The sequence below is a fragment of the Dermacentor andersoni genome, chromosome 1 (assembly GCF_023375885.2).
Source record: "Dermacentor andersoni chromosome 1, qqDerAnde1_hic_scaffold, whole genome shotgun sequence".
Classification (NCBI taxonomy): Eukaryota; Metazoa; Arthropoda; class Arachnida; order Ixodida; family Ixodidae; genus Dermacentor; species Dermacentor andersoni.
The window spans coordinates 268,712,242-268,737,573 of NC_092814.1; the positions used below are offsets into that span (position 1 = coordinate 268,712,242).

Consider the following 25,332-nt stretch of genomic DNA (forward strand, 5'->3'; position numbering starts at 1 on the left):
TGGAATGATTAACCGCATGCACTCTACAGATATGCCGCGCTGCCTTTGACTTGGGATCGGTCAATTTTTGCTTGCTTGAGGTTCGTCCAGCGGCGCTTAGAATACGGCCGGCCACGTCTCGCTTTCAAGTATACGCAAGGCCGGGGTAGTGTATCGATTACATTCGAATTCTTTTCGTGCTTCGTCAGTGGTCCGAGGGGGCTCGTCTTATGTTGTCGCCAGGAGCGGCCAGTCGTAGGAGCAGTGGATGATAAGAAAGGAACAGAAGCGAGCGAATAGTCACATTATACCGGCAAAAGGTCGAGGTGACTGTCTCGTCCGGGGTTCACTAGAGAGCTCTTACGTAAGTGCGCTTTTGAATGGCTGATATGCAAATCCCGTTCAATCACGATGCACTTGTGCGTAGATTTGTGTGAATCCGAGTCGTACTGCTTGCCTTCTACCTTAAATGACGGGGGACGCATTAAAAAAATTCTTCCGTTCGTAAGAAATTCGCGATCAGCCATACGCCTTTGTCAATTCCATGTTCTCATTGTTATGATTTGCCTGTGCGTCCCTCTCCCTCTTTTTTGAGTCTCTTTATTTTTAACCTACCCACGAACTTCCCTGCAAACACAGGCCGAGTTGTTTGTGTTGTCCTTCGCTCTGACGCGCACGGTTGTTTTTTCTCACCAGAGGACGCGCTCGCGTTGCCCTGCTTGAATACTTACGGCTGGAGATTGCCCTGACCCTGGCCGAGCTTGAAGCCCGTCTGCGCGGCCAGAGTGTCGGCCACGTTCTGCGTCGAGTAGAGATGGATGGGCGAGTTGTACACGTTGTGCACGACCTTGGGCCCGTCCGCGCCTGGTGTGACGCGCCCGCCGCTGCCTCCGCTGGTGGCCACCGAGGCCGGCAGGCCGAAGCACGGCGAGTTGCTGCCGGACGCCACCTGGTTCACCGTCTCCTGCACCTTCTGCAAGTACGCGCGTCAGCGAGGTACACGTGCGTCAGCGACGCTGTGTGAGCGGCTGCAGCTCGGCGCCCTATCTCTCACGCCGGGGAAACGGGCTCCGTTTGTATCCGAACCCGGTTTCGGAAGATTGCAGCTTTTACAAGTATAGCTGCATCAGCTTGCACATCAGCTGCTTTACTTCTAGTACAGCAGTCACTGCAGCCTTAGTAGCCCGTTTTTCCGGCCGTCTAGTCGCCGAAATACAATGGGGTAATTATTGTCAGGCAGTCTGATAGTGTAATTAACTATTAATTACGCGCTGATGTGTTTCCTTAAGTGGGACTTTTAGAATAAATAATTAATTAAGCTATGTCGGCAGATTAGCTATATGCACTAATAAACCGTCCTAACCTCTTTTGCCGAACAAGCGCATGGAATGTCCCTAGAAAGTAACCCTACCAGCCTTGTCTGAGTCAGTGCACGTTATAGTGCACCGTCTGATACTGCACATTGAGCCTTAAAGATTGAACGCTTGTTGGGACGGTCAATTACAGACTCGTGAAGCGCATCTGGAAGTGTAGGCATAATGTTAGGTTATACTTCAAACAGACACGTTTTGTATGCATACGTGCATGATTTACAAGCATGTTTCTTTAATACGGTACACGAGAATGACGTGTGCGTAGATCGACCCGTTTTAGTTATTAATTTTTTTATAGAAGGTTGCTTTGAAACGGAAAAAGCATAGGCGCTTCTGATGATGTCTCACTGATAAGAAAATTAAGCCCACGCCGCGCAATGTTTCGCCATACTTACCGAGGTCTGCGAATGCTTCAGAGGCCGAATAGTATATAACTGTGTCAGAATGTAAACAACCAGTATACGCCCTCAACGTAGCTAGCTCGTTTTTGCCCAGGGAGCTGCAACTGTTCTTACAGTACAGCAGTTTAGTCCGACAAGCAGAAATGAATAAGATTTCTGCTTGTTATGCTTGTCGCTGAACTTCGACATTATATGAGAATTTTGGTCTTCTCAACATCACTGTGGTTTAACGCCGTCAGGGGTACCAACAGGGCAAAAAGCGTCCGTGCACCTTCACAGATGTGTTAGCACGTACTACTCTAAACAGAAGAATGCCGCCTGGCCTCTTGCATTGCAGGAGAGAGAAGAGAGTTAGTCCCCCCTCCTAACGAAGTGTGCTGCCTCGCGATGATCTTGCACCAGTCAATACCAATGATCGTGGCGTCAGTGCATCCGAGACTTCGAAACGCACTTTTCGGATAGCGTTACTTCGCAAACCCGTCGGCATCCTCTGCTTTCCTATTTTTAATGAGCCCCGCCTTTGTAGCTTAATCCCGACTTGGCATACACACTCCTAACGGCCTTGACATCGCGCCCCCCCAGCAATATCTCCGATTTATCTCGTCCCTCGCCTCATGCCTCCCCGTGTGCCTCCCCATGTGTCCAGTACTCGAGAGAGTTGAGCCGCTCCGCCATCAGACCTTTGTCCCATTTTATCCCTGGCTTCGCGATGTCTTCGATTACCAGTGTTCGGACAAGCAAGTTTCCTAAGCATCGTTCTATCTATCTTCTATCTTTCTATCGTTCTTCTATCTGGCCCACCACGATTACCTCAGGAGATCTCGCTACATAATCCCCACAGTTCGTAACTGACTCATTTCAACAGTTTTCATTTTATTTTAAAGCTTGGTTTCTCTCTGTCGATATATTATAGGAAATCGGTAAAGGCAATCTTTCTCTTCATTTACTGCTGCTGAAGGAGTGAATAGGGCCCGCGAAGGAGCCTGCGGAGCGCACATGCACTCGACAAGTCTCACATGTTGTGCGTATTCTGTCATGCGCGCATTCTGTGAAATAAGCAAAAGAAAAAAAAGAAAAGAAATATATCACTTACCTGCCGCTGTGGCTAAGTGGATATATGGCGTTCTGCTATTAACCACGAGGTCGCGCGGGCTCAATTCCGAGCCGCGGCGGCCGCATTCCGACGGGGGTGAAATACAGAAACGCTCGTGTGCTTAGATTTAAGTGCACGATTTAAGTGCAATAATTCCTGGGGACAGGAATTATTGGGGAGCTCCGGCGTAAGCTTTGTGGAGGCACAACTTTATAACTGACAAGTTTTCGTCCGCAAGCCGGACCAAGAACTATTACTATGGGACACTATATAAGGCTGCGGATTTCGTCGGACCATTGACACGCACTGATACCTCGACAGATAGACATTCTTCCTCTCTCTCTCAGGCATTAGGCCTCCATCGAAAGTCTGCGGCTAATGGGAGTTTTGCTATTCAGGAGAACGCTGCAGTCGTTTGCCACAGCGACGGATGAACGCGCATCTTTTGCACACCGCGGTGCCACGGGCACGCATCGTACAGGCGAGCTATGCGCAAGTGATGCCGCAGAAAGCGTTTGTAATACCTTGGCAATTGCTTCAGCGTTGTTCAGGCTATCGACGGGCATCTTCATGGTGGTGAAGTAGGGCTCTTTCACGTGCCGCAGGTATGATCCGATGGTCACATCACGCCGCGGCTTCGCGGACGGTGTGATCAGGGGTGTAGTCCTGTAGGTCTGTGGGAATGAGCGAAGTAAAAGAAAGGGAGAGAAATTATGACATAGTAATAACGAGGAATGCAGAAGTATCGCTAAAATGTCAGTCTGAACGAACTGTAAACAGCAGTTTTGTCTTACTGAAAGGCCGTGACGCTAGAAGTCATATCTGTAGTACATAATGAACAAGTACGTTGATGATTGCGAATGTGATTTCAAGCCGATGTTTTGGATACGACGGACTGCTAATATGGGAAAGAGAAGGTGCAGAAAACGAAGGCAGGGAGTGATAGCCGATAAAAACAGTTCTTGTGTCGGGGCTAACTTTCACAATCATGGATGCGAAGTTGCGCTGCATAAAGTTATAATAAGGCACACTCGAGGAAAACAAGATAATACACACAAGTTGATGTGTAAATTAACAACTGTTTTAGTCACCATCAGAAAGTTTATAGGTTGACCTTCAAAAGGTTTCGGAAGGCTTGGAACCAAGCGAAGCCTTCTAGCTCCTTTTGGTTGTAAATGAATACACTTGATGGTGTCTTGCTACAACTATACAGCGCAACTTCGCATCCATGATCGGGAACCAACCAACCTACACGCAACCGTTGATTAATTTTCTCGAACTCACCTCAACGACCGACATAACGTTGGAAGGACGCCGACCGCGGGGATTGATCAAACAAGCCCGTTTTCGTCATCGTGAACATGATCTCATTTTATCACACATGACGCTTGTTCCACCATCAACAACAGCCTGTGACATTTTCTATGCCTATGCATTATTTATTTCCTTCTTCTTATTAAATATCAGCTTATCACTGTCTTCGGTTTGTTCATCGGACTGGTTTGCCGTGTGCACCGTCAGAGATAGATGCATACACAGTTACCTCCGCATACTGCTTGTTTCGACCAGATCGATATGCGGTTTCTCTTTGCTCTCTTGCTCTCTCACTGACATGAGCCGAGAGAGCTGAATGGACAGTTTAATAGTACTCCATATTTCAAACTCTATTTTATTCTTATTTGGCTTCGTACTTCTTAGTTTTGTGGACGATATATCCATCGTGTATAGTGCGTTCGTGCACCCTTCTGATGATGATGGGCCTTAGACATGGCACGTGTCCACAGTTGGGTAGGTGTCAGCGGAGTCAATGTTAGTGCTTTCTTCGTCGTCGTCTTCTCTCTCTCTCTCTCTTGGACACTGCGGATAAATCTGCGAACGTTAGCTACATACGGGGCATTTTTTTCGCGTTTGGGACAATACACTTCCATTTCTTCTTTTATTTATTGATGCGAAAGCATCAACTGGCCCATTGAGTGAAAAAGCCGGCGTCTGTAGCAGCCAAATGGCACCTAAATTCCCGTTGGCTGCGACGCCACATCATGTGCGCGCCTCGACGGAGCAGAGCGGGCGAAAAGGAACACCTGCTGCCGCGCCAGGTGTTGCGTCGTGAGGGGTGTTCACCCTCGCTCTCTGAAGCCTCTGTTATCCGCACGTTCCTTGTCCGCGTGAGCTCTCGCCTGCGTTCTAAGTTCGCCTCGGTAATCGCTATAAAGGAATTAATCTATAAAAAAACAATAAATTCGAAAGAAAGAACGTTAGTGGTAGTGAGTTTCGAACCTACGACCAGCTAAGTGTTTTGGGCCCACTGGGCTAAACCAGCGCCTCTTAGATAGCAGGCCTGTGCACTCTGCTTTATGACATAATGCTACTTGGACCAAAATGTCCATTGCCAAGCCCGGCGTGACGAAAGCGATGACGTCAAAATAATCGCGGCTTACTCGGGAGCATCCGCATTAGATTCTATGGCAGTCAGTCATGGTAGCATGACGTCACACATCGAAGTGCACCGGCGTTGTGCTATCAGGAAGCGTTGACCAACCGTCTCAACGTGCTTGCTCGCCTGCGAGGAGTTCATAACTCGAAGGACAGCTCAGAGACGTTCAATTGGACATTAATGCTTTCGCATTCACGACTCGCAAGAAGTGTTTAGGTGTCCTCCGATTTATTTATTTATTTATTTATTTTTGCAGACAGACCGTTTTTGTTGTTGCCGTTTAACGTATGACACGTACCCACAAGGTTCGCTATGGAAACATAATGAAATGCCTTTCTTCCCTTTAATTTAATGGTTTGTGTTAACCGCATTAATAAAGAAAGTGGGAAGGCAATTCAACCTCTAGTTGACGTCGATTAAAGACAGTGTCTTCCTGAGCGAGTTGGGTGTGATGATTGGGTGCGCGAACCATTGAATTCATTGTGAGACCTGCAGCGCCTCAAGTGACAGTCTCAAAACGCTAGCTGCCATGAGGGAAGAATGCGAGAACGCTCCCCTTACCACCGGTACCACCACCGGTACCACCACCGGTACCATTACTCTTCGGTGATACTGCACCTTGGTACCACCGGTATCGATACCACCGTACCGCAGCCCATGCTACCAGAACCGCGAGGTAGTAAAGCACGGTGGTATCCCTGGTACCGATGCCACCGGGAGCAGCGGTACCAGATCAATTTTCAAGATCGGCGCACATCTTTAGACTGCACATTATTCGGGATAGGTCCGCGAAGGAAGCTATAGAAACACACCCGATACGGAAAAAGTGGGAGTAACTCACCAAGAAAGACATTCTCTTTAAAATACTTCGTTGGTTTTGGCAGAGGCCAAGAAAGCTTGTCATGTTTTTCTGTTTTCTCTTTATAACAGCTTTTGTGGGATCACGATAGGCTAGCGTCAGCAGCTTCCAGCCATTGAAACAGGCGTGGCGCCATATATATGGTATAGCATAAAACACTATTTTACGGGCCGGCTATTGAAAGCGCAGCCTTCCTTTATTTCTTGCTTTCCAAGTTAAGTTCTTTACATCTCGCTTCGCATTAAGGCCACCGTGAAGCACAACTGACGCTTTAACCAAGGTCCAAAACGGTCCCCGCTACTCCATCCTTTGTCATCCATTTCGGACGCCTCTCGCTGCAATCATGCACTCAACACATATACCTCATAACTTGGCAACGCCTCTGACATTTTCTTCCTCCCTATAATAGGACAGACGCCAGACATTGCTCCTCATCCCCGAGTTTCCATCTAGGACAGTGCTACTCGCTGTCTGGACTGCCACGTGCACTTTAAATCTTTCCGCTTGTTCATAATTTTTTTTCCGCCCAGACCTTCATATTCGCTCACGTCCAGTCGCGTTTTTCTTTCATCGTCTGGGACGCATCCTGGTAAACAGCGCTCGCTGCCAAGCAGGCGGCGCAGCTCTGCTGGTTAGGTTTTGTTTAGAGCCTGCAGGCGCTCTGGAGTTCTTCGAGACCACACTGGCTCCTTCCTTGAGCGCATGCGCCCGCTCGCGCTCCTAAGCACCGGGAGCGGAGGGTGTAAGTAGCACACACGCTCTCCGCATCACAGACCGTGGTTTTCCCAGCGGCTTTGTGCTCCGCAGCCGCCTCGCAAAACAGGGCCAGCCGCTCAGGTCAGGTCTTTCTGCTGGCGTCAATCCAGTCCTTGAAGCAGCCAGCTATCGCCTCCGGACTCGCGCTCTCTCGCCCGCGGTGCCGACGGGTTCCCTCTCTAACTTTAGCACTGGCACATACTGTTTGTGTGTCGTTGCAGGTTGAGGTCGTTTGAAGGCGCGCGCCCTGGTGCTTCTTCATTGCCCTGGGCGGCGCCCCGCGACTTGCCTTCAGCTATACAAAAACGACGATACCGTAAATTTCAACCCCGGCAGCAGCAGCAGCTGTCGAGAAAGCTGCACTCTTCTGCTCGGTCGGTTGGTCGCTCCCAACAGAGGAGGAGGAATCTGTTCGTCCTGGCAAAAAACGATGGGTCTAGTGTCTTTCACTGAGAACTCCCCCCCCCCCTCTTTTTTTCTCCGCCCACTTTACTACCTTTCTTTCTGGCAGTGGACTATTTTGCGTGGTTCCGTGAACACCGGAAGCACGTGTCTTTGCAGTAAAGCCGCAACTTCTTGCTCTCGTGCCCAGTTTACGTGCACCATGGTTCGCTGCTGAGGCACATTCTTCCATTTGATTACGCTTTGTGCTGTGCTCACAGTGGCCTATATCGCCGAGGAAGATATTGTCGGGGGATGAGTGGCCAGAACTTCCCCGACTTCATCTGCCTTCCGATTGGTTTTGTTGGCATTGAATTGTGGTGGGCGTTCCTTTCAGATCGCACTAAAAACATCATTGTAATATTTGCACTTGGCATGCATGTGTGGTGGCAAAGTTGCCAATTTTCGTGACTACTGCGGTACATACATTCAGACTGGTCTGTCCTCTCACGCGGAAGACGGGAAACAGCGATCGCCAATGAAATCGTCAGTTTTGCGTTTCCTTTCACACGCTGATGTAAGTCAGAGCATTATCTGATTATAACGTCGAAACAGGCTTCCGCGGATGTTCTTGCGTCGCTCAAAGAGCACGGGATCAGCCTTCGGGAAACTCGACAACCAAGTCTTTCACGTTAGAACGAATGGATGGCTCTATTTTGGCGGCAGAGTGCTGCGTTTATTTATGCTTCTGCTTTAAGCAGATCAAACTTTGAAGTGTCCTGATTTTTCTGCGCCTCTCAGAAACACACACAACAGAATTTCTTTTTCTTTTTTTTCTTTTTTACCCGCCGCGATTGCTTATTGGCTATGGTGTTGGGCTGCTAAGCACGAGGTTGCGGGTTCGAATCCCCGTCACGGTGGCCTCGTTTCGATGGGGGTGAAATGCGAAAACACCAGTCTACTTAGATTTAGGTGCACGTTAAAGAAACCCAGGTGATCAAAGTTTCCGGAGTCCCCCACTGCGACGTGCCTCATAATCAGATCGTCGTTTTGACACGTAAAAACCCCGTAATAATTTTTTTCTACAGCGACAGCTGTATATGACTAACCTCTAACTTTCCGTAGTTTTTTTCGGCGTCCGGCAACAGAAACGGACTTAGCGATTTCTAACAAACCCATACACAATGGGTTTCATTGTTTGCTTTGTGTGTGATCACGTACGGGTGCAGTGCGGCGGCGCAGATGTCAAAATGCGGAACAGTTTAGAACGCTCGCCGTGAAAAATAGCGTGACGTCAAGGTTAGCGCAGTATATAAGCAGGAGAGGTATCGGGGCTTAAAACAGCTGCGTTATCGATGGGACGGACACGTACGTGTAGTTCGCACACCCGAAGAACAACATGCGTACGAGGAGCGCCGAAGGGAACAGCAACGGGAATGTAAACGGCGCCGGCGCGAAGCGACCACCGACAAAGAACGTTCCCGCGATTCTGAACGAACAAATGACGACCATTCCACTTTGTGTTGATGGAATGGCAGCGAAAGCACTTTTGTATTCGTTTGAGAGCTTTGACTGTCGTCAGCTTTCGCTGCCATTGCATCTTCAGAGTGGAATGGTAGTCATTTTTTTTGTGTTCATTACTGTTTGTCTGCTGCGATGAACACGAAAACGTGACACCTTGTTTTCAAATCTGTGCAGTCCCTACTTTTCCTTGTCTGTCCTTTTCGCGCTGTACATCATAAACTTGTTCCAAATCGCCCAGTACTCTATTCTTGTTGTTTCATATCGTTGCACACTGCATGCGGCAATCCACTCATAATGCCGTGTACGATAATGTGAAATCACCCGCTGTGGAACTTGCTTAGTGTTGGGCTGCTAAGCACGATGTCCCAGGATCGAATCCCGGCCACGGCGGCCGCATCTCGATGGGGGCGAAATGCGAAAACAAGCGTGTACTTAGACTCAGGCGCACGCTAAAGAACTTGAAGTGGTCCAAATTATTCCGGAGGCCACCACTACGGCGTGCCTCATAATAAAATCGCGGTTTTCAAGCACCTAAAACCACATAATTTAATAATGTGAAATCCTCCTGTTATCGTAGTAAGCGCATTGGCCACGCACTCCTCCGCGCAGTGCTGTTGAAGCAAGAATTTGCGTATACACACACACAAGCGCGCGAGGTCATCAAGGCCAGGGCGCGAAGGCATTGCACGAGACCACGAGTCTCGCGCTTATTTACCGCTCCGAAATTGGAACGTGCTGCGTTACATAAGCGCTTGATTGCGCAGCGAAGCCTCCTTTACGTTCGTGTAAATCTATAGTCAAAAGAGCTTCTCTGCTCTAAAATCCTTCCTTCCGCGTGGCGGGGTAATTGCGTCCTTTATAAGGCGCAAGTACGAGTAGAGCGCTACGTGGTCGTCGTATAGAGCGGGGCAGATGTGCTCATTATTGTTTCTCCAGGCACGTGGGGCGTGCTGGCTTCAGCGGTTCCATCTGAACTTGAAAGGCAAAGTCGTGCTCGAAGAGCTACTATGAATATAAGCCGGTTTCTGAGTCGGGGAGTAGGTCCATGCGAAATCACGCTCCATTCTTTTGCGTCATCACTATGTATGTGCGGTGCTGGTGAATCGCAGAAGGCTAAAGCGAATCCGGGCGCACGGTTTAGTTCGGCGAAAAGATTTTTGCCCGGAGATGCGTTGGTTTGTCGCTATAACTTTTCAAGTATTTTGAGAGATTCGATGGCTCGCGCGTGTTACTGCCGATGAATCATTCCTCGACCTCACTGCTTTCCCTCTGGCTGACACTGTCGCCGGATTAGTCGAGTTTGATTGTGTCACTACGCGTATTACGTAATTGTAATTGTTGTAATTGTTGTAATTGTCTTCTCTCCAACACTCACATCCCGGCGGCTCTTTAATTGACCAGGGTGTCTACCAACCGGAAAAACCGGGAATGCTTAGGGATTTTGAATAGTATGGAAATACTCAGGGAAAACTTACGGAATTTGTGCTTCTATCAGGGAAAATTAGCTGTAATTTCATTGAAAGAGAACGAAAGTCGCGCTAATGCTGGCTCAAATAACAGAGAGGAATCGTAACGAATTTTCTTTGACGCCGTGTCGTCGGCTGGAGCAGTTGCCAGTGTACAGCCAACTACCGATTTTCCGGACGCCCGATTTTTCGGACATGTCCGATAATTTGGACGTCTTCGCGGCACCACCACGTACCCCATAGAGTCAATAATTTCGGACGCAAGAACCTTTCGTCATCCCATTTTCCGAACTTTTTGCCGTGACCGCAGGTCCGAAACGGCGTTAGTCCAAGCCACCAACGCCGCCATTTTGATTACCTCGCTGCCTAGAACCGGTGCTCCGGCACGCAAATCCGCTGGCAGCCGTAGCCACCACCGCGGCAACGCTGGGCCAAACTGCTTCGATGATTGCTTTTAAGCTTCTTGTCGTTCGGTGCCGTGTGTTTTCATTGAAAGAATTCGCCGCCGTCAGCAATGGCACCGACTCCGCCTTTGTAACCTTCGCGAATGACTTCTAAGCTCGGAAAACACAAGTTGCAAAATGCCCGTCTGTTGAACGTTAGCTTCGCCTCAATACAGCGTTGTTAAAGGTGAAGCACACGCTAAGTATTGCGGTGAAACTTAACTAGCGTGGGAAGGGGACAATTGTCACGGGACAGCATGTACTCCTTAATTATACACGCGTACACTCGCCGTCTCCTGTCACAGTACGAGCACTGATATGCCTAATAAGACTGGCAAGCCTTCAGAGCTTTTTCGAACGTGCCTGCTGCGATTTGAGCCCCTAAGGGCAGTAAGAGACATGCATTCATTTTTTCGGACTGCCTGATTTTTCGGACGTTTTCGCGGCCTCTAGGGTGTCCGAAAAATCGGACGTTGACTGTAGAACTGACTAAGAGGATGCTTCACTGGTCCGTGGGGAGAACGCGCGGCGGAAGGAGGACGAGAACAGAAAGGACCGACGCAGTGAGGAATGAACGGGGAAGGGAAGCGTGCCGCCGCTTCTTTGAAGGAATTCAAACCAATATAAACTCTTTAAAGCAGTGAAACGCAACACTGAGGCATTGTGCGCGGCCTGAGAGTATGTCAGGACAGTTGAGGTTGACTTTCCAGCTGCTGAGAGAGACTCTCACTTGCGACAAAGTTCGGGCCTCATACCAATGAGCTTGATATCAGTTGACATAAATAGCTCAGATACGAAAATATTTGCTTCTGTATGCATCTCTTTTTATTCCTATTTGAAAATGTTCGGCTCGATTTGCAATGGGCCTTACCATTTTTTTCGAAGATATGTTATTCGTTGTGCATTTTACTTACCCCTCCCTTCTGTTTCTTTTTGAATAAAATGAACACTACTCCTTGCTATTCAAACTGAATTAAGTCATTTTTTTTTTATTTTTTAACATGCTTACTTGAGTCTGCTACATCGGACGACATGGTGTCAGCCCGTCTTGACATAAAACAAGGTTCTGTGTCACTCATAGAATTTTGCAAAAGCACTCAGGGAAAACCTGGAAAACTCAGGGAATTCGGATATGTCAACTTGGTAGACACCCTGAATTCTTTCAGTATATGGCGCGTACATTGTAAAACAAACATTCTACATAAGTCATTTCTGCCTGCTGCTGTAGATAACTGGAACAAACTACCCGATAGCATTGTTAATGAGGGCAGTCGCGAAAAGTTTATACAGTTGGTTAGTGACCACTTCAAATGCCTACCTCATTTAGTATGTTTGTACCCTATAATACATAGTTCGTTCCATTTGTTTTCTCTTTTTTAAACTTTTATTTGGCTTTATTTTCTCTTTGATACTCTTGTGACTATATCCTTACGACCTCTGCCTCCCCCCCCCTGCTTAAGGGGCATTTTAAGGGTTAAACAAATCATAATGAATGATGACGATGGTACGTGGCATACAGGGCGCACCGTAAATACTGCAACACATTTCATGGCTAAAATTTGGTTGATAATGAAAAGATCTCAGGAAATCGCTTGTAGGGCATTTACCAACACGTGCAAGTTCATTCGGTTTAAGCCACGGTAGCTCGCCGACCACTCTTCAGTTGGAATGAAGTCAGGTGTGAGAGCGTGACACCACTGTTGTGATGTTGATTTACGCTCCGATTGCTGTGTCGGGGCGCCGTCCTGCTGCAAAGTGCAAGACTGCTCGCTGAAGCGGGACTAGGACCAGGGCAGTGAATGAGGCTTTAGAATATTGTTACGAATGTACAATGGAATTATTTACAGTGAAAAGGGTAGAGAATTACATGGGACAGTCCAAAACAGCTGATCATCCAAAAACATCGCGCCGCTTCTTCCGCTTCCACGCTCATCCGGGGCAGACGAAGCTCACCGACCGAGTCAGAGTGCGCGTTTAAATTGTGCGACGTGCACAACTTGCTTCTTGCCTGAACGGCGGTTATCAGCCGTCACTTTAGCGATTACATATGTCACTTCACTCAAGCATTTGAGAATTATGAATACTTGGGGAGAAGCTTTTGACAAAGTCCCCTTTTCCGAACCGGTGTCCACAGCCACATGATGAAGTCACCGGTAGCGAATCTGACGGGCAGATGTGCGTCGTAGCGAGCCTTAGCATGAACATGCGACGATAGGGTTCTGAGCCGTGCAAGTCGACGTGTTTCTTCGGCACGACACAATATCTGCGCGACAGAAGCACCTTCGTTAGGTGAAAAAGTAAGTATGGTGTCGAGAAAACTTTGAGGATGGCGAGCGTAGAGAGAAAGAAAGGCGCGTATTCTATGACTTCATGTTTGGCTGTGTTGAAGGCATACGTAATGAGCGGTAATACGGAATCCCAGTTCTAATTATCCGCTGAGACATACATTGAAAGCATGTATACGATGGTACGATTGGTGCGCTCGGTTAGACCGTTAGTTTGCGGATGGTAAGGCGTGGAATGGCGCTATTGAGTTCCACAAAAGTTTAGTAACTCTTCCACGGCGTCAGCGGTGAACTGCCGGCCGCGATCACTGCCGGCCGCGAGTTAAGGTATTCGTCAGTGTCGATCTTTGAGCCTTTTGTCACAAAAACAAGAGAAATGCGGCCAGTGGTGGTTACTTTAGCTCAAACCGTGACAGACGCCGGATATGAGAGTTTCGAAAAACTGTCTAACCGGCTACATGAGCAAGTTCTGACTTCGAAGCAGGCACACGAGAGTTCTGAGTGTTGTGACCATAGAGTTTCTCACTACATTACCTAGAGGGAAATCTGGCGCTGCTACGCTGTGGTATGCATGGGAATGCCGGTATATTGTGGATTCGGATTGGCATCGTTCTCGTAGAGACAGGACACCTTGAAGACGCGCTTGGCAAGTACCGTTCCGTCTGTCACAATGATTCATTTTCTACTAGAACAGCACGTGAAAAGCTGTTTTAGCTTTATTATTACGCGAAAACATGTTTTGTTTAACTATGAGAACTTGTTATTGTGTGTACGACTACATGTTACGTAAAAAGTATCAGCGGGCCGCTAAAGTTGTAGGACAGACGACAAAGTTCGCGCTCGCTTTGAAACAGTTGGTCGTCTGTTCTTGCTTTTCTTCGCTTGGTGATGCATCGTGGGTGAGTAAAGATGTAATATGCGTGAATGGAAACATTTTATGAAGATTTTACTTTGAGAACGCGTTATTTGCGTAGCCATATCCACGTTTTAGACGAAGCCTCTTACAACACCAGCCAACACGAGCCTCGCAGACACATATCCCGTCATTCCCATGACGGCACGGTGCCCCCTTAAGAAACTCCCATAGACGGTTGCGCCAGATTACTCTCTAGGTGTTATAGTGAGAAACTCTAGGGTTGTGACGGACCTCTACCACGAAATTTTTTCCACCGGTGAACAGACTTGCCCATTGTTCTCCGATCGGGGCCCGTGTTAACAGCAGCCGGCGTTTCCCCCATCTTCCTTTTGTCTGCACCTCCCTCAGTCAGTGTCTCCTCTGTAGCTTAAAAAGGAAGGGGGGGGGGGGGGGAGGGGACCTCGATATTCATTAACAAGGCGGCCTTGAAACGAGTGTCCGGCCTCGCTCAGTGACAAGATTGCGGGTCGATGTGGTCTATAGGGCGTACCACTTTGCGAAAAATAAACAAACCAGCATGGAACACGGTCATAATACGGAAGAAAGATTGAAAAAATTGAGGAGCCATTCCACTCTGTGAAGGTGGTTGACCAGCGGAGCTGCTATGGTGGTATAAATTATGTTGGTATGGAGTTTTGTTGGTATGTAACTATACGTATAATTATGTACAGGGTGTCCCAGCTAACTTTAGCCAGAGTTTTAAAATATGCGAATGCCACGTAGCTGGACAGAACCAAGGTAATGTTGTTTGCCGTCGCCTGGCGGTATTCAGATAACCTTTGTTTCATTCTACGTAATTAAATAATTAGTCATAATTAATTAATTAACTTCTCAAATATTAAAATGAGAGGAAAAGTGTCATTGAGAAAATTGTAGAGTGACATAAAAAACTTCCGATACGGCTTTCTGTTGCTCAGTACGTGCTACATAAAAGTGTTTTTCCGAGCGTGAAAGAAGCCCGCAAATGCACGCGAAATTGCCGCGCGACTGGCTGCCCAAGGCACTCTGCGTGTATTTTCACGCAGAGTGCCTTAGACAGTGCGGGCTTCTTTCACGCTCGGAAAAAAACACTTTTATGTAGCACTTATTGAGCAACAGCAAGCTGTATCGAAAGCTTTTGAGTTTTTCGTGTTGCTCTACACTTTTCTCGTTGACACTTTTGATCTAATTATAATATTTGAGAAGTTGAATAAATAATTAGGAGTAATTATGTAGTTAGGTAGAATGAAAAAAAAAAGTAATCTGAGTCTCTCCAAGCGACGGCAAACAGCATTCAACGTATCCCACGTTGGACGTGGGATACCCTGCATATGTCATCTATGCGAAATAAAAAGAAATACACAATCATTTGATGTCTTGTCTCTTTTCGTTTTATTTTACCTTTATCTTGTCACTTGCGTGACAAGATAAAGGTGGTCGCTGTGATAAACCGCGAATGGCCCTTTTTACGATGCCGCTTTAGACGCAGGTGTTGTCGACGCAGCTGTGACGGAGCGCCGTTTAGACGCAGGTGGCCGTTAGACGGAGCCTCGATGCGAGCGACGATATGCGTTGACCGTTGCGCAGTCCGAAGGAGTGCACGAAACAAAACACGTTTGTTTGTAATGTGCGATTGCGAATACTTCGTAGGTAAATAGCTGAATGAAACTTGGAAGGACTAGAGTTTTATTCTAGCGGACCAGCATGGGGCTTTGCGTTTCCCTGCGTAGACGCCTATGTATTGACAGCAGATGAAAATTCTGTAACGTTTACAACTTCAGGGTGAAGTAATTACGACTAGTAAATTAAACTCGGCATAATGATAGGGTCGTCTTAGCGACCAATTTCAGCATGATTTTTTTTCCAGGATACCTACATTAGATTGAGAGCTACATAGCACTCGCGAGAAAGTTGGCTTTGCCGCAAGGCGTTTTCTGCTCGCCGCCACGACTTTCCCGAAGGGTAACCATCGACAGCTTCGCTGTAAAAATGTTTGAAGAAACGATTTGGAGAAATGCTCAAGAAATCGGAGGTACAATTCTCCATCAAAGTGTGTGGCAGTAATCATGGCGCACCGTGTAGACAGTGCGAAGGGAGACTCGCGTAACGTTTTACGATCGAGAACAGAGCAAGTTCGTGCATATTTGTGCACCTCGAGGTTCGAGCAGCGCTTTTAGAGGACGAACGATAGCGCAAACACAGCACATGCGCTGACGCCGTTGCTTTATTGTTTGTCCGCACAAAGCTCAAGAGATGAATTTGCGCGACGATGGGAGCCGTGAGCGCTCGGTTCTGTGGTGTGCGTTATACGTTGCTACCAGAAGAACGGTTCGTTATCATGTGACCACTACACACACACACGCAACGGCCCGCCGCGGTATAGCTCAGTGGTATATAGCGCGACAGGCCGCCGGTACAGCCGCTGACCTATCCCCGGCGTGGTGCGGCGTCAACACCGACACTTAGAGGACTCGGTACCTGATGGATATTCTCGTTGGACCTGAACAACACCAGGCATACCTGTCATACCTGGTTGACTAATTTTACTCGTATAATAAGGAATGCTAACTTAAAACTTAACCTATACCCTAACTTCAGCTGGCCTAACTTAAGAGAACTCCACCGAACTGGTTCGGAGCGAAAACGAGCGAAACTAGCCCGACGTATGTTTAATAAAATAAATTGGGGGATTGCTGCGCATTTTTCTTGAACACATCGTGAGCAAAGCCAAAACGGACTAAGCGAATCGATGTCGGCGCCTTTCTTACGAGGCTTCTCGGAACGTCTGGATAAAACGGAAAGAACAGACGCGGCTCTTGCGAATGGCGATGCTTCCATAGAAAGCAGCTGGGGCGTGTCTCGCAGCTAGGCGCTGTTGGTCTTGGCAACGTGGGCAGCGGCCACATCTCTTGCCGCGGAGTTTACGACGTGCCCCTTTTCTCGCTTTTTAAATTCTTTTAGCGATATGTCAGTGAACTCGGCGAAGAAAAGAAAACAAAATGTTACGTTTAACGGCGAGCTAATTTGGGAACATTCTGCGTGCCATTCACCCTTGGCTTTAAAGAACGATATATAGTTTACTTTCGCTCCTCGCCTTGTTTCCGCCTTTTAACTTTAATGCAGCGTAAACACGGTCGGTGAGCTCGGAGCCCGAGTGAGTAAACCTGCAAATGAAAAGAGGCGCCTGAGCTTAGATCCCTCCCCTCGGCACGCATCCTCTCAGACACATCTCGGAGGCGCTATATTACATCCCTACTCCAACTTGAGCATCGTTTGGGTAATGAAGCACCACTTTTCACTTCAGGTTTCCTTTGAATGCTGATCACGTACCGACTGCCCACAGTGAATCCCATTTCCTCACCAAAATTCGCGGATCCCGGACAGCCTCTAAAAAGTTGCGAGGGAAGTGAACCGCTTCCTACTAACCGTAAACTCCACACCCTTGTGAGCATGTCTGCGTTTCGCCGGACCGCCTGCATGTGTCTTCAGGCTTGTATTCGAACGTGCATTCTGTGAGCATTGGTTAGGATCTGGTAGAAATGAAACTTGACTGAAACCCGACGAAAAGTGAAGATGCATGGCAGTGCATGAAGCCTGGCATGCCGCTCCAAGCCGAACTATTTCTGACAAGCGCACCCAGTGCTGTCTAAAGTTTTTTAAGACGATATTCATTTAAAGAACATTGAGTCTTGAACATTTGATCGTACATACCTCGCATTTACAAGGACATGTAATCGTAGTGAACTTCCTGCGCACGCATGCATATGACAGTGGCGCCGCCCGCGCGTATACCTGATTGGTAATCTTGGCCTGTTCCTTCAGTGCGTCGATCTTGTTTTCGACAAGTGGCTCGGGCACCAGGAAGCCCTGGCGCAGCTCGTACTGGTACTGGCCGTCCTGGTAGGGCCCCTGCGCCGGCATCGTCACGTTTTGCGTCGTGATGGTGATGCCGGGGCTCTGCGGCGACACATAGGCCGGCGGGCCCGCGGGCCGGTACGTGGCACCAGACAGAGGGTGGCCGCCGGACATCATGCCGGGAGCCTTGGGCGTCGTCGGTGTCGAGGCCGGCGAGTGCGGCCCGGGACTCCTGCGCACGCGGGGCAAGAGAAAGGAGGTGCGACAGAGGGAAGTACAATTAGGCCTGCATCGCGAACAGATTCATGTTTGAGCGCTATGTTCACTGTATATGGCCGTGTACAACAATGCAGAGAGGACGTGAAAATGTGGGCGAGCCGCAGTCGTTGCGTTTAACTTGTCAGAGAATAAAGCCGGCATCGACGCTTCATGCCAACGTATATTTCTGACTGTTCGTATCGTCGAAAGCACGTTTATTATTGTATTCGCAGATGTTGTTTCGACCGAACGGGATCTTCTACTGCGATGCACTGTGTCCGGCTCTTGCCGCGTGAACCCCTTCAAGTCAGCGCTTGTTGGCCTGGATGATTGCGACATGACACCGCGACAAATGAGGAGTCTTCTTTCGCGCTATATTTTCTCGCAGCGATTTCGCTGAACGTTTCACGCGGAACATCGTTAATGCCATTTCACTGAAACGCGCCTCTTTCGTGAGCTTAATATTCGTCTTTCAATTTTAAATGAGCGATTAGTTGAGCACGTATGCGCCTGCATTCATTACTGGGTATATACAAATCGTGCACGTCGAGCAATCTTGAACTGCTCTTGCATAAGAAATGACATGTGAATGTAGGCCCGCATTCACAAAGCCGTTTCCAAGCAAGAACGGTTCGTAAAGGCTCGTTTACAGTCCGACGTTATCGGCGCGTGGGCGAGCGTCGTTCGCGGTCAGTCACGCTACGTCAGTTGCGCTGCGCCAGCCGAGATTCCATCCCCTCTATACTTCAACACGCGCGCCGTCGGCTGCTATCTTCAGAGCATGCGCAGATCGTTCGCCAAGTCGCGCGCCGTCCGCAAAAGACGTCTGCGGAGTTGTGTTGGCGCCTTTTTCTTCGCGCGCAATGCATTGTGGTGCCAGAGTTCCGCCGACTTCGACGCGTGTCGACGCGCGAATGGCTCAGGAGCCATATCGGCGCCGGGCACGTCGGGGTGCGTTGGAAGCCGCCGGTTACGTTGGCTGCGCCGGTGCGCCCGACTATACAGGGGTCGTTTTCGCCGACGTGACGTAGCGTGCGGGCGCGCGCGCGCGCGCGGGCGTTACGTCGGACTATAAACGGGCCTTAAGAACGACCTCAGTCCAAACTTATCGAGGCAAAAAAAAAAAAAAAAAACTGTATCAACAGCGGCCGGCCAGTAAAGTAGCAGTTTTCTACGAATGGATCGCCCGGAGTATTATCCGGTGAGCTTTCCAAAGAGAGGTCTGCCACGTGAGCATTTCTTCTTGGGGAAAGCTTTAGTGAAGCTTGCTTGACGACGTGAATCATGAGTTGTGGCAACAGCTCTCTTCACCGCCAAATTGGGATCGCCTACTTTCTTGCGAAAAAAAAAGACCAACGCCTGAGAGAACAATCAAGTTCTTTATACTCCGTTCCAGAATAACCTGGCTCTGGAGCGGAAGCCACCAGGCGTGCTCGCACTCAAGGCTGCGCTCGTGACTGAGCAAACGAAGCTCTGACGCGGAAGAACAGGCGGCTCACGCACACGTGCATTCGGGTGATCACACTTCCGGTTGGCTTACGCCAGGCGCTCGGGGAGCGTCATAGATGTGTCATTGCAAAAAATGAACTCGTGCGTTTGAGTTGATTTTAATGCCAAGTTCCAAAAGCAGGCATTCCACCACTGCTGGGCAACGCCAGCGGGATGGCGGCGCGCTCGTACTTCCAGTCAGTGGATAGCAGGGAAGGAGCGCGTTCTTTTTCTCCTGCATCGCGTGCTTCCATCGCACCTTGCGTGCGAGCCCTAACTTGTTCCTTTTCAATGCAAAGCATTCTTTGCCTCATTCTTGGCACTTTTCGAAAAGTATGTAGATAGGTAGGTAGCTAGGTAGATAGGCTCTTCCGTTGCATCACTTAAAAAGAAATTAGTGCGTAACGGGGGTGGAATCGAACCTCTGCTATTGAGAACATCAGCCTGATGCTCTAACGATTAGGCCGCGATCGTTCTTTTCTTTATTTATTGCATTAGGTCACGATCGCACGCATACTTTTCTCGTTCCAAAGACAGCGAGTTCTTTTAAACAATCGGAGCGTGCGCCTCGTGCCACTTTCTCGTATTCTTCCCGTGTGACAATTACCCGCCGCGGTGGCTTAGCGGCTACGGTGTTGCGCTGCTAAGCACGAGGTCGCGGGAGCAAATCCCGGCCGGGTGGCCGCGTTTCGATGGGGGCGAAATTCAAGGACACGCGTGTCCCGTGCATTGGGGGGCACGTGAAAGATCCTCTGGTGGTCAAAATTAATCTAGAGTTCCCCACTACGGCGTGCCTCGCAATCAAATCGTGGTTTTGACGCGTAAAACCACAGAATACAAACGAATTTTCTCGTAACAGCCCGCGCTTTGAGGCACCATGTTAGACTGCATTATCTCCAGGACCGGCCCACTTTCCTCAGAACTTTCCTCGTAGCAGCTTACGCTACGTGGAATATGTGTGACGTTTTACCGAGTTCATGATCACCCAAGTTAATCATGTTTTAATATTTCTTCGCCGGAGTACAAATGTCATCGTCGTTCTAACATAGACCACACATAAGAAGCCAACAAATATTGACACCAAGGACAACATAGGAGAAATTACTTCTGCTTAATAAATGAAATAAAGAAACGATAAGCTAATGGAAATGAAAGTGGATGAAAAAACAACTTGCCGCCGGTGGGGAACGATCCCACAACCTTCGCCACAACCGTGGGATCGTTCCCCACCTGCGGCAAGTTTTTTTTTCATCCACTTTCATTTCCATTAATTTATCGTTTCTTTATTTCATTTATTATGCACAAGTAATTTCCCCTATGTTGTCCTCGGTGTCAGCGTTTGTTGGCTTCTTATGATATGACTAATAAAAATCGGGCTCCTCGGTTAACCCCCTTTCTTCTCGTTCATAACATAGACCATGTGATATAGCCATAGGGATGTACGATTGTGTAACACGTAGTCACTGATGACGTCACAATCCGTGTTTATCTCGCTTATGCTCGTCCACTACCCATGTAGAACCCAACAATCGCCATGTGGTAAGTTCGCGTCGAATGGCGGGCGTAGAAATCATGTCGTTACCGCCATACATTCGTCTTCAACGAGGCCGTCGTCGTGCTGCTGTCGTCACGCAAACGTACGCTCGCGACCCGCACACAACTACTCAATTTACACAAACAAGTTGGTGCCCCTGGTATCGCTTTGCGAAACCCCACACAATGCTGAATAGCAAGGTACCTGCAAAGTGCTTCGCATAACGTCGGTGCCCTCAGTGTGTCGTATCTGGGCAATTTTTTTTTTTTTTCGAGCGCCGAGCTGCTTAATATTCCCGGCAGTGTTCCAGCACTGGGATGGAGATTTCGGGCAGAATTTGGTTTATCGACTAATAAACTACGTAAAATGTTTTTGTGGAAACCCTACAAACGGGTTTTTTATTTTGTTACATCTGCAGGCTAAAATACTCGTAACTATTCAAATACACTTTTATACTTCTAGATCTAGAGTACACTTAGGGGAATGAGATAAAAAATTTAAGGGGCACTTAGTTATCCCTACGAGGATGAATGCGGAAGAGTTGCGACCACCGCGCGATGTCTATGCTCTTTCAGTGTCATGTCTTATAACCGGCGGCGCCACTGGTGGAGTCATGTGACTCGAGGGGCCACGTAAGCAGAAGCGCGGTGACGTCCGGTGGCGTAACTGGCGGAATCACGTGACCCGAGCGGCCACGGGAGCAGAAGCGCGGAAACGTCACATGATCAACGGTGTTCGTCACAAGGTGCGCACAGCGCAAGGTCGTGGGTTCGACTCCATCCAAAGGTGGTGGTTTCGAGTGCCTTAATTAACTCTACATTACATGTGCCTTAAGTAACACCAAAAGCCGTGGGTTCGAGTGCCTTAAGTCTATCTTAATTAACTGTGCCTTAACACCATAGGTCGTGGGTTCGAATCCCGCCAAAGGTTGAGGGTTTGTGCACTTTTTGGACCGTCGTATGGCCACGCCATCAACGCCGACAACGCCGGATTTTCCGCTTAATGAACCATATAATGCTTTCGCATTAAAACTTGGTACTGGCAGGCAGGCAGCGTTCCCGACTGTCCTCCGCTATCTCCAATTGGCATATTACGCAGCCCGACATTATAGCGACGCGGAAAGTTGGGGAAGACCAGTGCACTACTCACGGACGAGCTCTCTGGATTCTGTCCCTCCCGCTATGCATTGTTAAGAGCTGCCCGCTGACGTGAAAATTTTGCCAGCCAGTTGCGACAGCGGGCGTCAACTTTTCCTGGAACGCCACCGCAAACCTCTAGCCACGGCGTCACTAAGTCGACTGTGTGTGGAGAACAATACGCGCGTCCTCGACTTTCCGTCGCTGGAGCCAAGCTGAGTGCGACGAAGCAGGCTTTGTGCCTGAACCCGCCACCGCCAACCTGGTCTGCTGTGAACGAGGGAGTCCCCGAGGGAACGTAGTTCGAGGCCCCTTCCTACGCGCCGTTCAAGACGCAAGACAATGGGCAACCGGCGGGCGCGCTGCGGGGGTCAGCTCGGGGAATAAAATGCGCCTTTATTGACATAAGCCCCGAGTTCTGCGAAGACCATGTGGCCTCGGTTGGGGACCGTGAACCTGTGCGGAAATGTGTGTGTGTAAGCCCTCCCGCCTACGGTGCCTGGTCGAACCTTTCCCTCACCTTGGGATCGAGGGAGGACCGAGTGTTTAAAAACCGCTGTTGTGCGGCTGCTCAGTGTACTTTCTCTCGCAGTCATGCTAGACTGATGAACTGCAACGTCCTGATGTAGATACTGTAAATAAACTCATATTCCTCGTTCTCGATGAGAAGCAGTCCTTCCCTTCAACAACGTCCTCAGCGTGGATAAGTTGGACGACGGCATGGGCCAGCTACCTTCTAATTCATGCCAGACTCCAATCTTGGCAACTGGTTACGAACGGTGGGATTGAGCCCCCAATCCTTACAGCATGCGTAAATATGAGAAGCGGCCCGGGCTTCCGAGCCTGATAACGATTCGCGGGCAGCCAGGGCGAACGCCAGTGCTCACCTCTGCACGATCAGGTTGAGGTTGTTGCCGCTGTTTCGGATAAGTTCGGTCGCCTCGTTGTGGGTCATGCGGGACGTGTCGCGGTCGCCGATCTTGAGCACCAGGTCACCGCGGTGCAGCTCACCCTCGGAAGGGCTTCCAAGAAACACCTGCGAGGGGGGCGCATGCAGTGAGAAACGAGAACACGAGCTCGGGGTCACCGAGGGACTGAAGGGGACTCGCGACGCTCAACTTCGATTTTTGAAGGCCATCATGCTCTTGGTCACTCCTGCCAAACGACCGTGTCAAGACTATGTGCACGAGCGCCGTGCAAGCATGATAGTAAATTTTGTGGCATGCTTCTTTTTTTTTTTTGTTATCGCTGGAACCTACTGTTATCGCTGGAACCTACTATGTTGCGCAGTTCTGTTGTCTTAAGGAAGAAAAAGAATTACAATTAATTGATCCAGTTAAGCGTCTCGTAGCTATGACCCGGCGCGGTAGATATGTGGCTATCGGTTTTCTCTTCTGAGCTCAAGGTAGCGACTTCGATCCCGGCTGTGGCAGCCCCATTTCGATGGGCGCTAAATGCAAAAACGCTCGTGTACTTATAAATTTAGGTGCGCCTTAAATCCCCCAGGTGGTCAAAGTTAAGGCGGAGTCCCCCAGTAAAACGCGCCTCATACTCAGATGGTGTTTTTGACACGTGAAACCCGAGAAATTAAGAAATCCTATATTCGAAGCTGCAGAGTGGGCTATGATGTGTGTACTTTTGCGTTCTGCCTTACCGGCATGCGCCCGCCATTGCCTGTATTCGATCCCGTGACCGAGTGCTCAGCAACAGAAATGTATAGCTGTATCGCAACGCACATGACTAAATAGAAAAATGAACTCGTAATATGCGGGTTGAGATTCTTTATTGCTGCAAGAATTATACGGACAGTACAGGCAAATTTTCACCGTCGCAGTGATGTTCCTTATGATCTTTCCGCGCGCCATGTGCTGCAGGTGTGAGGGAAAACGGGGAAGGGTGAGCTGAGAGGAAGGTCACTTGCTGCGAGCTGTCTCTTCGCGCGCCCATGTTTGAAGGTCACGTGATCAAAGGTGCGTCTCCTCTTCTAGGCCGGCCGTGGGGGTGCATGTCTGACCGAGCGGCTGAGAGCTGTTACGATCGGCCTGCAGGGGTACTGCTCTGCAAAGCTATCTCAGCCCGCTGCAGGTGCTTCGGTCGACCGGCGGTAGTGGCGCCCTTCAGAGAACCGGCGAAGAGGACAGCGCAACCAACCATGAACTTCGTTCGGAGAACTGGACACTACGGCAACGTCAATCCACCATGCGCCTTCTTCGGAGAGTCGGCGACGGCAGCAGGGCTGGCCACGTTTGGCGGACCGTGTATTGTTGGTTGACTTGCCGTAGCCTTCATGGTCTATTTGCAGCAAGAAGAGCTTCTCTAACAAAAAGGTGCTTTGCGGTACGTTTTTCCTCGGGCCCCAGGATTCGTAACAGTCTGCTGACACTCGTGGCGACTACCGGAGAAAGTCGGCTCTGGAATTAAGAGGCGCCGGTTGGGGTCAGGCGTGACCATCTGGCTACGAGGACCCGCTCAACTCGAACTCTGAGAATCGAAAGTGCGTATGTGAGTGTGTGAGCCCTCCCTCTCAAAGGCGAGTCGACTGCGCCCCAACGACTGTGGACGGTCCGATTGGACGAAGATTGAACAGCAGTTTTCCCTCCCCTGGGGATCTAGGAAGGACAGAGGCTTTTTAAGCAGCGGTTTTTCGGCTGCTAGAGTGTGCTCGTGAGCAGTGTGCTGGGTGTGTTTGCAGCTTCGTGCTCGTGTGCTGTATGCTTCGTCTTGCGTGCTCCATTTGGGAGTCACGCTAGACTGTCAAAATGTATCTCTTGTTTTAATGTAAATATGTAAATAAACCCCTGTGCGCCTGGTTCCCTATGATACCTAGTTCCTCCCTGCGACCACAACGCTGAAAACTGGTTGCCAGCGGTGGGATTGACCGCCCAAACATTACAACTGGATGGCAGCGGTGACATCGGCCTACGACTCGTAGACAGAAACGGCAGCTCAAGTACTTTGGGACATGGTGACCGACCGGTATCCCGATCAAGTTGGAGGCGACTTGGGATTGACCACCTCTTGGAACTAACTGGATACGGCGGAGAAGGACTGGTGATATGGTGCTGCTTGAGTAGGTAAGCGTTTGGTTTTGGCTGTAAGATTTAGCAGGCTTCAATTTCTCTGTGTTTGTAGAGTTGATTCGCTGGGGATCTTTTACTTGTATTCTGATTTG

General features: G+C 49.2%; 1 protein-coding gene and 1 long non-coding RNA gene across 3 annotated transcripts in view; one reads left to right on the top strand and one right to left on the bottom strand.

The window, feature by feature from the left end:
- The window catches only part of LOC126547710 (uncharacterized), an 81,916-nt gene that overhangs the window by 11,169 nt on the left and 45,415 nt on the right, over positions 1 to 25,332 (bottom strand). For both annotated transcript variants that reach the window (XM_050195665.3, XM_050195664.3), the window contains exons 2-5: positions 23,048 to 23,196; positions 17,682 to 17,976; positions 3,371 to 3,520; positions 711 to 952 (exon numbers count right to left, since the gene is read on the bottom strand). In XM_050195665.3, the coding sequence (XP_050051622.1) occupies positions 711 to 952; positions 3,371 to 3,520; positions 17,682 to 17,976; positions 23,048 to 23,196 (836 nt within the window). The remainder of the gene's footprint in view (positions 1 to 710; positions 953 to 3,370; positions 3,521 to 17,681; positions 17,977 to 23,047; positions 23,197 to 25,332) is intronic.
- Positions 17,941 to 25,332, top strand: part of LOC129380911 (uncharacterized) — a 38,077-nt gene continuing 30,685 nt past the window's right edge. The window contains exon 1 of the long non-coding RNA XR_008609109.2: positions 17,941 to 18,003. This is a non-coding gene — a long non-coding RNA (uncharacterized lncRNA). The remainder of the gene's footprint in view (positions 18,004 to 25,332) is intronic.